This window comes from Panicum virgatum, chromosome 3N (genome assembly GCF_016808335.1).
Source record: "Panicum virgatum strain AP13 chromosome 3N, P.virgatum_v5, whole genome shotgun sequence".
NCBI lineage: Eukaryota > Viridiplantae > Streptophyta > Magnoliopsida > Poales > Poaceae > Panicum > Panicum virgatum.
The window spans coordinates 23927510-23943039 of record NC_053147.1 but is presented as its reverse complement, the minus strand read 5'-3'; the positions used below and the strand labels follow the sequence as shown (position 1 = coordinate 23943039).

Sequence of the window (15530 nt, the reverse complement as noted above, 5' to 3'; positions counted from 1 at the left end):
ACCGGTCGGAAAATTTAACCCTGCCACACACACCCATTGGCCCTGCTTATCCTCCGCCAGTGACGGTGGCATCCTTGTTGTAGACGCATAGCTGCTGCGCGTCCTCAAAAGCAATCTTGGCGCAAGCTTCGCAGGCGGACACGCTGACGTCTCGCGGCACTGAAGGAGAGCATGGACCGTGTCTGGCACTGCTCCAAACACGGCGGTGGCGAACAAGGCCGGGGAGGAGGAGGCGTTCTTCGGCAGCATCTTGACGAGGTGCTTAAGGTTGCTCTGGTAGCTGCTATTGGAGCCGTAGTCGACGTTGCCGGATGCTCCGCAGAAATTCGCGATGAAGTCACCGGCGGCGAGCCGCGGGGCAAAGGCGGCGACGGCCAACATGGCAGCGGCCACCATAGCAAGTGTATGCGGATGCATGGTGGAGCTAGAGAGAGAGCGCGAGCAAGGGGCGAGCGATTTGCAGGTGCATGGAGCTAGAGATAGAGAGCGAGCGAGTGCGAGAGCGAGCGAAGACTGACAGCTAGCTGAGATCAGCACAGAATGGGCGAACGAAGCATATATTCAGAGTCTCAGGCCCAGTCCTGAGGGGGGTCGAGCGGTGCAGCCGCCTTGGGCCCGCATTCCAAGGGCCCCTCGCCAGAATGCCAGATACGCGGACGGTAGAGTGTGGAGGCCACGATGAGGCAAGTCCTGTGCCAATATCCGCAGATACATCTCCGCCGCAACGTGTAATGATGCAGCTCGATTGCCAAACACACGCCTACTACACACCACTGATTCGTGATAGCTAGTGGCATGTCCGCGAGATCGAGTCATCGAGGAGCAGGTGCAAATAGCTTTGCATATGTACGTATAACCATTAGCATGATAGATTAACATTTTTATAAAATGAATGATGATGACTTATCAATACCAGAATACTCGCATTCATTGCAGCGATAATCTTCAGTCCATTGTACATGGGTTAGCCGGCTTATTTCGTTGGCTTTGGCTTAATTTCGTTGTACGCTAGCTAGCTAGCATGAAATTGTCTCATGCGGGCGTCCATGTATGTACTAGCCGATAGGATAGAGACTCATGCGCGTGTATGCATGTACTAGGTGCATATGGACATGTGTGCTAGCCTGCTTTGCCTCACTGCCTCATCGGAGATAAGGGGCGTATTTGAATCCAAGAGCTAGAGCTATTTTTAGCTTAAAATAGCTCAAAATAGTTTAAAATCTCCAAACATGAGGGCTAGTTCTTGACTATTTACAAATAGACTACCTCAAAAAATTATCCCACCCAAAGGGTGATTATTTGGGCGATTTCAGGTGGAACCCACCATAGCAAGAGAGGTAATAGGACTCCAATGATTGAAAAAAGTGCTATAAAGGCTAAATAGCTCTTGGATCCAAACATGTCTAAGGGCTATTTTATTGTACGGCTATTTGCTTGAGCTAATTACCTCTAGCCCAAATAACTCTAGCTCTTGAATCCAAACACGGCCAAGGATGAAATGTGGTCTCCAAATTAAATACATACCTCTGTTCCGATAGATGTCAAGAAACTATGCACACCCCGTCAGAGCTAAGCATAAAATGTCGCCTATAAATTAAATAGCTCTTGTTCGATAGCTATTTCAAGCAGTGGCGGAGCCAGCCCCAATAATTAGGGGGGCTCCTTCCTCTTCCTCCCTCTTCTTCTTTCTTCGTTCCGCTCTCTCCTCCTCCTCCCTCTTTGCTTCCAATGGAGTTCTTGGGGGTAGGGGGCTTGAACCCCCCTGCCCCCACGCTGGCTCCGCCCCTAATTTCAAGAAATCTCAACACGATCACGATGACTTTGTTGATCCGCATAGTCGATGACTTTGCTGATCCGCATAGTCGGTGTCGCGGCACACCTGACTATATATATATAGAAAGACCTTGATCAAGGCTAGGGAGACTCCCAATAGGTTGCACATGGGGTGGTTGGGGTGCCAGGAAGCTAGCTAAGCGCGCAGTATGACCTTTCTTCACTTCTAAATAATTACTCTCTCCCATAAACGCATAAACTAGAGTGGATATAACTAGAGTAGAGTAATATAGTAGGCGTGGTTAGGGATACATGTATTCACTGTTTGCTCCATCAGCTGGTCGCCGTCACCGTGTCGTGGTGCCGTACAGCAGCGGGATCGCGCCTGCTCACCTGCTCGCGCGCACATGGAGGCCGGCGCATGAACGGCTTAAGCCTGCCGGTGCATTGCATTATATAGGACAGGTCTTCTCGCCGGCGCATGAACGGGATTAAGCCCCCTAGGCTGCAGTTGCATTGCATTATATATATAGGACAGGTTACAAGGATCGACCAGAATTAGGACTTCAAGTCCTACTAGAGTCTTACTATTAGTAACTAATTAATTTACTAATGGGAGGCTACTACCACATGAAGTTAGGGTTTAGGCTTCATGAAGGCACCTACAATCCTACTTAGAGCATCTCCAACAGTTTTTCTATATGTTGTTTACACTTAGAGAACCATTTTCGCTATCTATCTTTATCTAGCGAGAAATTTAGCCATTTTCACATGCTATATTTGGATAACCACATAGAGAAGCTCACTTAGAGAAGCTCTTGGAGGCTATTTTCCATCAAAATCTCTAGTTCTAACAATTAGGGTGAATATAGAGAGTCTCTTGGAGTTGCTCTTAGAATCCGACCCTACGCTCTGAAAAAATAGAGAAATCCTATAATTACCATAGTATATGTAACTTTTCTAATAAATTACCCACATCTAACATTTGTAAAAATAGACTAAAGTTACCCCCCTAAACATATATCTAAATTACCCACATGTGCCACTATAAAAAAATCTAAAGTAACACCAAATCTTTGTGTAAATTACCCACCTACGCCATTATAAATAATACAAATACCCCTAAATTTACATATAGATTATCCAATTATGTTATTATTATTATTATTACAAGTTAAATAACTCCTAAATGGGGTGCGCGGGGCAAGACCCAATGGGCTGGAGCAGGGCCTAAAATGCTTAGGTTTACCATTATATGGTAATTTCTTGCCCTCAACATTAACATGGTGGCCTAATGTTTTTATGTTGAAATTTATGTACTAAGTAGATAGATCTGGCTATCAAGATTTTTTTTCATTTATGTATCGACTAATTATATTCTAAATGGGTTTTTGATCTATGTAATTTGCTTGGAAATACAACTTTTCACTATTTTTCTTTCCAATATAGTTATTTAATATATGTATTTGATATGGAATTTTTATTTTTACTACTTGCTTCAAATATATTTAGAATACTACTATCTTTCCTTCTATTGTAATTTTGAATTCATCTATTCATTGGTCTTACTCTAGATGAATTCTTGGGATCAATCTATATAATTAGACCATCATATAAAATCAATGATGTGAGTTATTTTTTTCTCAAATAGCATGGTAGCTTCAAGTCATATTGAAAATTTTAGCTATTGACGAATTTTATTGCATAAACTCTATTGACTCATGCGCTTGTATGCATGTACTAGGTCGATATAGACATGTGGTAGCCTGCATTGCCTCACCGTCTCATCAGAGCTAAGCATGAAATGTCGTCTCCAAATTAAATACCTCTGTTCCCATAGCTATGTCAAGAAACTATGCACGCCCCATCAGAGCTAAGCATAAAATGTCGTCTATAAATTACATAGCTCTTGTTCGATAGCTATTTCAAGTAACCCTAGCACGATCACGATGACTTTGCTGATCCGCATAGTCGATGTCGCGACCCACCTAACTACATATAGAAAGACCTTGATCAGGGTTACGGAGACTCCCAATAGGTTGCACATGGGGTGGTGGTTGGGGTGGGAGGACGCTAGCTAAGCGCGGAGGATGACCTTTCTTCACTTCTAAATAATCACTCTCTTGCATCTTACTATTACTATACTAATTGGAGGCCCCTCTGCACATCAAGCAGCTAGAACCCAGATGGACACTAGAGAAATCTTATAAATTTTCACAAAAATCAAATACAGTTGGTAATCAATCCAACAACTTTAATTATAATAACCATGGGATCTGTTATAAATTACCCAACTCTACATTATAAAAAATAATATAAAGTAACCCCTAATATTTATCTTTGTGTAAATTACTGTCGGTGCCCTGACCCGGCGGTCCAGACCCAACCAGTGATGATGCTACGTGTTCCTCGTCCCAGATATTGATGCAAGAGGCAATATAGTAACACACGGGTTTATCCTGGTTCCGGCCGTGGGGCCGTACGTCCAGCAAAGGGGTGTGCGAGAGCACTGTACTATCTTGCACCGGGGGTGCCTGTAGTAGGGGGTACAGGCGAGGCGAGAGAGGGAGGGAAGCTCCCAAGTCTCTGCTAGAGAAGGAGTTGATTGAGGCGAGTGCCAATATCGGGGTTCAGATGAGCGTGTGTGCTCTGTTAGTAGTGCGAAGCATTGTGTCCTACCGAATGGGCCGACCCCCCCTAAGGGAATGCCCGCCTCCTCCTTTTATAGACACAAGGAGGGACGGTGTACATGCACAGGGGGTCATGGAAGTCGTCGTCTTTTCCCCGAATCGCGGGGGTGCAGTGGTCGAGCACTGTGGGAAGTACACTGTGGGGTATGGCGCCGGGCGTGGCTGTCATCCTGGGCATCGTCCTTGGTCTTGCGGAGATCACGCCGGCGTCCTGGCAGCTCCAGTGGGCGGCGTGGCGGCGTTCCGAGGGTCCTGCAGGCCAGGGTCTTGTCCTGGTCAAGGCCGGAGTCGCTTCCGAGAGTCGTGCCCATGCCGTTCGGGGGGTTCCGCAGAAGGGAAAGTACGAAAGAGGCACGGGGAGTTGGCAACATAGTAGCTGGAGCAGTGCCGAGCACGTCTTGCACTGCGTCGCAGGTTCCCACAGTGCCGCCACAGCGCCGGGGAGCAGTGACCGGAGTTGGCGGACGGGACTCCGGTCACTACCACTGTGGGGAGTGGCGGCCTGACGTCGTCTCACCCGGGCGCTGTGGAGGAGTGGTTGGCATTTAATGCCTTCGTATGGCGAGCGGGTGAGCGGAAGGGCCGTTTGTCCTTTCTGCCGAGGGGTGGCTTTGCTCGGCGTCAGAAGAGCACGCCTCAACCACTCGCACTTAATACGGGTGGGTGAGGGAGCTTCCAGCGGAAGGCTTGTGTCCGCGCCCGCGTCCGCGTGACACGTGGTGGCTCCGGACCCCTCCCGAGCAGCTAGCTAAGCCGAGAGCTCACGGGGGTCCGGATAGGTACGTGGGGGTCCCGGACCCATCTGCGGGGGTTCGGGTCCTCAGCCGCAGGCGCTGGGCATTTCCATCTCTGGGACACGTGGTGACACCGGACCCGTCCCCGAGCGGGAAGCGGGTCCGGGACCGTTGGTCCGGTGAGATGGGGTCGGTCCCCAGGGGTCCGGCTGCTCAGCTCCTTAGGGCGTAGACGATCCGCTTTCTCGAGGGCAGGCTCGCTACCCTCGAGCGAGGCGGAGGCGCGGGGCGCAGTCGAGGGCTTCGGCGGGGAGCCCTCGAGCGAGGCGGAGATCACCCCGCGAGTCCGAGGGGGGTGCGGACGGGCCGCACCGAAATCAATCATCGTTTAAAACTTTCCCTATCACCTCATTTCTCGTGCGTGTCGCTTCTCGTCGACGCCACACCCGGCTCGCGGCCGTCGCTGCGAATCTCGCAGGTGATTCTTTTTCTCTTTCTCCTTTTCTTTTTCCCTTCTCTTTTTTTTCCTCCTTCTCTTTCCTCCTCCTTGCTCCCTGCTCACGCACGGCTCACTGCGCCCACACGTTCCACGCGACCCTGATGCTCGCCGCGCCGCCCGTCGATCGGTACAGCACCACCACCGGCTGTTTGCCACCACCCCTACCTGCACCACTGTTTCCCTCGCTGCCTCGCCGCCCGAGCCCGCACTGCTCGTGAGCACAGCTCGACGCTAGGAATAGCAATCCGGCCACGCGCCGCACCTCCCCTGCACGCCGCCTTCACCGCTTGCGGCTGCTGGCCCTACCCCGTCCCATCCCTGCCGGCGCCGCCGTGCCCCCTTGCCCGCCTCGGCACTCACGCTCACCCGCGAGCAGGGCCGGGCGCACACAACGGCGCCCCGCCGTTGGCCACTGCCGCTCCACTTGCGCTGCCCCTACCCCACTCGCGCGTCCTCGCTGCACGGCATCGTCCTCCTGCCGTCGCCTCAGCTCCACCACGCCGCTAGCGGACGCCGGCAAGTGGCCGGAGCTGCCCCACCGCCATTAATGGCCGCAGAGCTCGCCAGCCACCGCGCCCCCTCCTCCACCGCCTCTCCCCGCCTATAAATAGGCCTCCACGTCGCGCTCCACCACCGCCCCTAGCCCACTCCTCGGCCTGCAGCACTGCCGCGCCGAGCTCCAGAGCCGCTCGCCACCGTCGCCAGCCCTCCTCGCTCCACCCCAGCCCGAGGTTCGGAGGGGAATAGAACCCCCTCGACCTCCTCTTCGTTTTGCCCCCATCCTCGGCCGCCATGGCGCTCTGGGCCGCCGGCGCCCGACCCCCCTGGCGCCCCTCCCCCTGCTCTATTTCTGTCGCAGGGAGGAAGAAGAAGGGCAATTTTTCCCATACCCCCCTTCCCTTTCCCTGTTTTGATTAAGAGCCCCCCTTATATATGCCCCTTTTAAAGAAAACCCCTCCTCTTTTATTTATTTAGAGAACTAGTCCCACCACCATATAAACAAAATTCCAAATATACTCCTTCCCTTTTCAGAGTAACCCATGTATTCCCAGAAATTATAATCAAGCCCTTGCCATCTCAAAAATATTTACAAAGAGGCCCCTAAATCCCGGTTTAGCCTCTAAACCTCTCTTTAACCTATCATTTCATGCGCCAAAAATCCTCCAATTCTCCCAAAATTCGACCACGCTATTTCCAATATAATTTCACCCATGCCATTAGAAAATATCCTAAAAATATTATTCATATCCCCATATCTTAAGTTTTCCCGATTCGAGCTCAATGATAACAAATTTATTTCTTTTTCTTTATTGTGTGCTTGTTTGTGTATGTCGTAGATCACAGTGCGAACGAGGGAGAACCCGTCGACGAGTAGTACCGCGAGCAAGTTTGTGAGGACCAGTACCACGACCCCGAACCCGAAGGACAGTACCTCGATTTGGACTTCCAGGAAGGCTTTGCGAACGACAAGTTTAATCTTATCCTTTGATGCATATTTTGTTCCAGTTTTATAAACACAACCTATTGGTCTATTTTATAAAACTGCATATGCTTTGATTGCTGGAAAACATGGTTGGATAGCCACCCCTTGATTGCTTTGACCATTCCCTGATAACCTAGGTTTATCTCTGAATATGATTTACTCTGTTTGGATGGTAAACCCTGCTAGAGCACTTAGGACCCGGTTACTCCTTGCACTTCAAATATTATTATGAAATGTTTTCAAAACAAAGAAAAGCGTGAGTGTCAAAATGGGAAAAATGGGATTTTTGGAAAATAAACGAAAGACATGCCTAGACGAGATGGATGGTGATTCCTGTGAGGGACGCCAAATGGTGCGCTCATACCTGTATGGTTGAGTAAGGTTGGGAGATATCCATCTCGTCACAATTAAGGACCGAGTTGATGTGTTATTTTGCCTGACTCAACTATCGTGCAAACCACTCGACCGTTGTATGTGGCAACGGCTTAGCATAAACCCCACTAGTTAGTCTGATAGCCACCAGGAGAGCTGAGAGCAACGGGTGATCAAGGAGAAGGGATAAGCTCTGTGTGACTTGTGCCCCGGTTAAATCTCGGTGATATGTCAATGACCCCTTGGTGGATCCCGTGGTGGCCAGTCAGGTTTAGCTAAGGTGGGTAATGGCTTTGTTGGGATCTGCACCGACACTAAGGTGTTCGTGCTGTGGTACCCCGCTTGTGGGTAAAGTTGCACACCTCTGCAGAGTATAAATCTATTCGAATAGCCGTGCCCATGGTACTGGGCGAGTTACGGTTGGTCACACAACTAGCGTTTCTTCCGGGAATGGATGGGTTGGCGTGAGTTGTTTTGGAAAAGTGTCCGGCAGCTGTGTTGTGTGCTACAGCGGATGAGGAGTCCGGTAGCAGTCTAAAACTTGGATCTTTGTTATAGGATCAGCTCCACTCAGTTGCTAAAGATTTGCTTTAAAAACACGGTTTCAAAATAAACCCATGCATAAAAATTAGCTTTTCGCAAATTAAACCCTAGCCTTATCCTTGATTTATTCTGTGCATTATATTCTATTTATACCCCCTCCGTGGGTGTGGTTGGACTTGCTGAGTACGTACGTACTCACCCTTGCTTAATTTTTACAGAGGAAGATCCAGACTTTATTCCCGAAGACGTTGAGTAGGGGTTCCGTTCTGCACCCAACCTTGCCTGTGGATAGGGTCACCCGCAGAAAGTTTTGTATGGTGCAAGACTCTGATGACCCCTTTGTGCTTCACGTTCTCATTTGGGTTGTAGTTGTTGTCCTCGCGATAGTGGCGCTTTACTGCCCATTACCGCATAGAGTTGTACGGTGATGTACCATCTGATGTAATAAATGTGTATCAGCCTCTTGGGACTGATATTTGTATTACATTTTAATCACCTCTTATGAGGGGACGCTTCACTACACCCCCTCAATCACAACTTGCATAAGTTGAGATTGGTTCTGAATTCTTGCAACCGGTTCACTGTTTGTGGTTTGGTAAAGCCATCAGCAACTTGATCAGCAGCCGATGATATGATCCGTATATCCAACAATTTCGCTGAAACTTGCTCTCTCACAAACAAAATGATAGTCGACTTCAATGTGTTTAGTACAAGCATGAAGCATCGGATTTGCTGACAAATAAGTGGCACCAATATTGTCGCACCAAAGAACAACAGCTCTAGGATGTGAAATTCCCTACTATGTGAGAAGACTTTGTACCCAAATAACTTGTGTTGTTGCATTAGCATTAGCAAGGGCTTTATATTCTGATTCAGTACTCAATCTTGATAGGCCTGTTTCCTAGCACTCCATGAGATAAGATTGGAACCTAGAAAAACAACAAAACCTCCTGTAGATCTTCGATCATCCTGAGCACCCTGCCCAGCATCTGAAAAGGCACTGACTAAATTAGACTGAGATGAAACAATCCGAAGACCAATATCAATAGTACCACCGATATATCTCAAAATCCTTTTAACTGCGGTAAAGTGCACTGATGTAGGAGAGCGAAGAAATTGACAAACTTTGTTGACCGCAAAAGCAATATCAGGATGAGTAAGAGTCAAATATTGGAGACCACCAACGAGAGACTACGATATCTTGTAGTACCATATCTTGTAGCTTAGGTACGTGTAAACTTTTTGAATCATTTGGACATTTGAAATAGTAATAAACATATAGTAATAACAAAATAAATTACTGCGAAATAAATTTATTAAGACTAATTAATCCAGCATTAGTAAATATTTACTGTAGCATCATATTGTCAAATCATGACGCAATTAGACTTAAATTTACACATGATCTGTGCAATTAATTTTTTATTTTATGCATATTTAATGCTCCATGCATGATGCAAGCATGCATGTGTCCAAACAAACATTCCATGTGTCCAAACAAACATTGTGACATTTTTGGCCAAATATATATTTTTTGGGATCTAAACAAGAGCGTAATCGTTGTCCAAAGGATCACCAATATTTTTAGTGAGTCTCTCTGAAACAGCTATCGGTAGCAACGGCCTTACAATCTGTGAGACCAGCACGATGGATTAAATCACTAGCATATTTGGACTGAGTGAGTAACAAGTCATCTTCGTTGGCCGACACTTCAATGCCCAAAAAATAGTGCAGAGAACCAAGGTCTTTAAGTGCAAAATCATCACGCAGATCTGTCAGCAGTGCGTCAACTGCTTACGAGGCAGAGCTGACAACAATTATTATATCATCGACATACACCAAGAAATATATAATAATATCTCCTTTTTTTAAGAAAAATTGAGACGTATCAGCTTTACGCCTGAAAACCAAGATGTTGAAGCTTATTGCTCAACCGAGGATATCAGGCTCCTTTGAACTGAGGAATACGACGCCGAGAGGATCCAGAAGGAGAGGTAGGACCTGGGGGCGGATAAAATCCAGACGGAGTAGCGACAGGTGGCGGTGAATAGAAGATCCTGGGTTGTTGCAACTGGAACGGAAGCGGGAAAGACCGAGGCAAGAGTAGCCGGTGGTGAATTTGAGAGAACCACTGCCGGCTCCGGGACAGATGGTGGCACCCAGCGGGCGCAAGCGAATCAGCAGGAGCGGCATGTTGTGTAGGGTTGTGTTTAGATTCCGGAAAAGTGGGAGAAAAAGTCACATCGGACACTGTAGCATACTGTAACACTTTTCGTTTATTTATGGTAAATATTGTCCTACTATGACCTAACTAGGCTCAAAAGATTCGTCTCGCAACATACATCAAAACTATGCAATTAGTTTTTTTATTTACATACATTTAATACTCAATGCATGAGTCATTTGCTATATTTAATGTTTTGATGTGATGGAGATGTGATGAAAAGTTTGAATGGGAGGGGTTGGGGCATGTAAACACACCCTAGAAGTGCTGAGCACATCAACGCTGGGATCGGAGCCCGCAGGGAGAGCAGCTCCAGTTGAAATCAAACGCAGAACAGAACAAAGGCTGTGTTTAGATTCGTAAAAAGCACAAAAAAGAATCACATCGGATATCGTAGTACACTGTAGCATTTTTTGTTTATTTGTGGTAATTGTTGTCCTACCATGATCTAATTAGGCTTAAAAGATTCGTCTCGTCGTATACATCAAAACTATGTAATTAGTTTTTTATTTATCTACATTTAATGTTTCATGTATGAGGCAAAAAATTTAATGTGATAGATGAATAGTGAAGTTTAAATAGAGAAATTTTGGAACTAAACACAACCAAAATCTTTTTAAACCATCAGAACAACTGAACTACTATAGGGAGCATCATTTCCGTCGAGACAGGGCAAGGAAGCAACTGCCGTGTTTGGTCAAAATTTTATAAATTTTTTTTTGACTCTTTGACCACTAATTAGGAAGTATTAAATAAAGTCTAATTATAAAACCAAATCCACAACTGGTATTGTAGAAGTAGTTAATGAGGTCTTTGATTATATGATTAGAGGATGATTAGCAGTGGTTATTGCAGCATAATGTAGCAAATCATAATAGATCTTCTCATTAAATTCGTTTCGAAAAATTACACCCATCCACAACCCATCCATGAAAAAAATTCGTAAATAAACTTCATTTAGTAAATTACACCCATCCACGATCCATCCATGAAAAAATTTCGTAAATAAACTTCGTTTAGTACTCCATGCATGCATTTGTTTTTCTATGTGAATGCATATGGTCGGGCAGTGTGTTTACAAAAACAACCGTTCTTCTTTCACAACAAAATCAGACTTAGGAAAAATAATCGAAGCCATTCTTTCGCGACAAAATGAGACTTGGAGCTAACTTCCCATGTTTGAATGTCTAAGCCAAAAAAAAACAACCCACCCGGATGTAGCAAGAAAACATTGCAAAACTCGATCAGAGCAGAAGGGAAACAGTATAAGGAAGCATCATTTCACTGCATTCCCAAAGGCTGAGCAGCGCTCAGCAGCAAGTTTTTAAACATGAACCTCAAAATGTCTCCTGCTTCCACGACTAAACAACTCCTACCACGACAACATGACGAGACGACAGGCTACCCAACCGAGACGAGCGGCGTAAGGCTGACCTCAGCAGACGCCCGCCCGCCCGCCCACGAGGTCGACGCCGCTCGACGCTTCTCGACGCCAGCAGACTCCACCGCACACGTGGCCCGCCCGCCCGCCTACCATGTCACCCTCGCGACGCCTCCGCGGGCGTCTGCTGAGGTCAGCCTAACACAGGTGGAAGCATCACGTAGCACGGACGCCATCCATGGATGAAGCAGCCGGCTTAGTCGACCTCCTCGATCTTGGGGCCAGCGCCGCTGCTGCCGCCGGCCGGCACGTCCTCGTCCATGCCCGCTGCGCCGCCCATGTCCGCGCCGGCGCCCTGGTACATCTTGGCGATGATGGGGTTGCAGATGCCCTCCAGCTCCTTCATCTTGTCCTCGAACTCGTCCGCCTCCGCGAGCTGGTTGCTGTCCAGCCAGCTGATGGCGCCGTCGATGGCCTGCTCGATGCGCTTCTTGTCGTCCGCACCCAGCTTGGAGGCGATCTTGTCGTCCTTGATGGTGTTGCGCATGTTGTAGGCGTAGTTCTCCAGCGCGTTCTTGGCGTCCACCTTCTTCTTGTGCTCCTCGTCCTCCGCCTTGTACTTCTCAGCCTCCTGCACCATCTTCTCGATCTCCTCCTTGCTCAGCCGCCCCTTGTCGTTGGTAATGGTGATCTTGTTCTTCTGCCCCGTCGTCTTGTCCTCCGCCGACACGTTCAGGATGCCGTTGGCGTCGATGTCGAAGCACACCGTGATCTGGGGCACGCCGCGGGGCGCCGGCGGGATGCCAGACAGCTCGAACTTGCCCAGGAGGTTGTTGTCCTTGGTCCTGGCGCGCTCGCCCTCGTACACCTGGATCAGCACACCCGGCTGGTTGTCCGAGTAGGTGGAGAACACCTGCTCCTTCTTGGTGGGGATGGTGGTGTTCCGCGGGATCAGCACGGTCATGACGCCACCGGCGGTCTCCAGACCGAGGGACAGCGGCGTGACGTCGAGCAGGAGCAGGTCCTGCACCTTCTCGTTGCCCTCGCCGCTCAGGATGGCGGCCTGGACAGCGGCGCCGTACGCCACGGCCTCGTCGGGGTTGATGCTCTTGCACAGCTCCTTGCCGTTGAAGAAGTCCTGGAGCAGCTGCTGCACCTTTGGGATGCGGGTGGAGCCGCCCACGAGCACGACGTCGTGCACGGTGCTCTTGTCCATCTTGGCGTCGCGGAGGCACTTCTCCACGGGCTCCATGCACTTGCGGAAGAGGTCCATGTTCAGCTCCTCGAACCGGGCGCGGGTGATGGTGGTGTAGAAGTCGATGCCCTCGTACAGCGAGTCGATCTCGATTGTGGTCTGCGCGGTGGACGACAGCGTGCGCTTGGCGCGCTCGCAGGCCGTCCGCAAACGCCGCAGCGCGCGCGGGTTGCCGCTGATGTCCTTCTTGTGCTTGCGCTTGAACTCCTGGACGAAATGGTTCACCATGCGGTTGTCGAAGTCCTCCCCACCCAGATGGGTGTCACCGGCGGTGGCCTTGACCTCGAAGATGCCCTCCTCGATGGTCAGCAGCGACACATCGAAGGTGCCACCGCCGAGGTCGAAGATGAGCACGTTCTTCTCGCCGCTGCTGCTGGCCTTCTTGTCGAGCCCGTAGGCGATGGCCGCGGCGGTGGGCTCGTTGATGATGCGCATCACGTTTAGGCCGGAGATGACGCCGGCGTCCTTGGTGGCCTGCCTCTGGGAGTCGTTGAAGTAGGCAGGGACGGTGACCACGGCGTTCTTGATGGTGGAGCCGAGATAGGCCTCAGCAATCTCCTTCATCTTGGTCAGCACCATGGAGGAGATCTCCTCGGCAGCGAACTGCTTCTCCTCGCCCTTGTAGTTGACCACGATCATCGGCTTGTCGCCAGGGCCAGCCACGACCTTGAACGGCCATAGCTTCATGTCACTCTGCACGGACGGGTCGGAGAACCTCCTGCCGATCAACCGCTTCGCGTCTGCACACAGAGAGACGAGTAACAACAGTCAGCTGGACCGTCGAAATCAAAAGACAAAAAACTTTGCATTCAGCTTTCAGAAATAACGAGTCCCACCGGTACAATCTGAAATTACAACCGAATAAAGATAGCAGTAAAATTTACTCAAGCTAATCGACATTCCAGTAAAAAAAATTAGTGAAAAAATGCAATTTCACACGGTGCATTCCATCTAAGCATATCTGAAGCATCTACACCAGAATCTAAAGGGAACTGACTAATTACTGACTGCACATCTAATTGTAAAATCTGAATGCAATTATACTAATATGTTTCAGAAACAGAGGATTGCACGAAAACGGTAACATGCCAGCATAGCATCTAATTCAGACCTACAGATTTCACAGATAGGTTCGCCTTCTCAATGGTTAATGCTACTCATGCAGAGCACACAAACAAAGCAGCTACTACTCACACTGAACAAATCATTTTCCAATGGTTTCTGCTATGCTACTGTATCGCCAATAGGAACAGAGCAGCTAATGCTGACAAGATAACACATTCCAGCAGATCTACAAACATCTTCGAAAACTCCGGGGCATAAAACCAGGCAAATCGACTACGCTCGAAATCTAGAGGAATCAAACATCGCTAGTTTGCTACTGAAGGAAGGGTAGAGGAGTGGAGGGCGCCTGGCACGTACCGAAGACGGTGTTGGTGGGGTTCATGGCGACCTGGTTCTTGGCGGCGTCGCCGATGAGCCGCTCGGTGTCGGTGAAGGCGACGTAGGACGGCGTGGTGCGGTTCCCCTGGTCGTTGGCGATGATCTCGACGCGGTCGTGCTGCCACACGCCGACGCACGAGTAGGTCGTCCCCAGGTCGATCCCGATCGCCGGCCCCTCCCCCTTCGCCATCTCTTCCTCCTCCTTCACGAACGGCGGAAGCCCTCACACGGATCCTTCGCCCAAACCTCGATCGAGCGCTGCTGGTTGCGGCGAGATTGCTTCGCGTGCGAAACCCTTTTTTTTTTGTCGAACGAGAGACGAGGGAAGGAGGAGACGGGAGGGATGTTTTATGGCGGCGGTGGCGGCTCTAGAATGTTCGGGTGCGGCCGATCTGGGCCGTTGGATCGGGGTTCTGGAAGGCTCCGGAGGGTGCCGGTTCCGAACTGCCAGTTGGTGGGGAGGCGGGGAGGCGGCCAACGCGGCCGGGTGGCGCGTGTGTGTAGCCGACTAGCCTGGCCACAGCCAGGGGTGGTGGGACCACTCGCGCGCGCTTTTGGAGCCGGTCGGCTCCGGTAGTCTGGTGAGGCCGCATTTGGTTTGAAGTAGCAAAGTCGTATAAAAATTTTGACCAATAATTAGTGGTAGTAAATAAAATTAATTTATAAAACTAACTCAACAACTCTGCGCTACTTCGCGAGACAAACCTAATGAAGTCTTTGACCGCGTGTTTGGAGGATGGTTACTGTAGCATCAATATAGCCAATCATCGATTAATTACTGTCATTAGATTCGTCGTGAAAAGTTACACCCATCCGTGAAAAAGTTTTGCAAATAAACTTCGTTTAGTACTCCATGTATGTGAGATTCTTTTCTCGAAAATTGTATGTGATAGTTGTGATAGAGAAACCAAACAGGACCTAGGTTCTACACTGTGCACGACAAATGGCATGGGAGGTGCTGCATTTTTTTTATCTGAATTTTTTTTGAGTGCATCTCATCTCGGTATCTGATCGTACACACGCACGCCCACTTTACACACGCACACCACACACACTACTCGTGTAGAAACAGTCCTATAACTACACACAGATCTAACATAGCATCTTTTTTAAGATCACCAGAATCCTCCGAC

The 15530-nt window shown here is 49.1% G+C and overlaps 1 protein-coding gene across 1 annotated transcript; it reads right to left on the bottom strand.

The window, feature by feature from the left end:
• Positions 1-11574: 11574 nt before the first annotated feature.
• On the bottom strand, positions 11575-14724 carry LOC120665245 (heat shock 70 kDa protein 4-like). Its single transcript, XM_039944743.1, has 3 exons — positions 14377-14724; positions 11902-13694; positions 11575-11745 (listed from the first exon to the last, which is right to left on the bottom strand). Exons 1-2 carry the CDS (start codon positions 14585-14587, stop codon positions 11956-11958), a joined length of 1950 nt encoding a protein of 649 aa, XP_039800677.1. The 5' UTR covers positions 14588-14724; the 3' UTR covers positions 11575-11745; positions 11902-11955.
• Between the last annotated feature and the right edge of the window lie 806 nt (positions 14725-15530).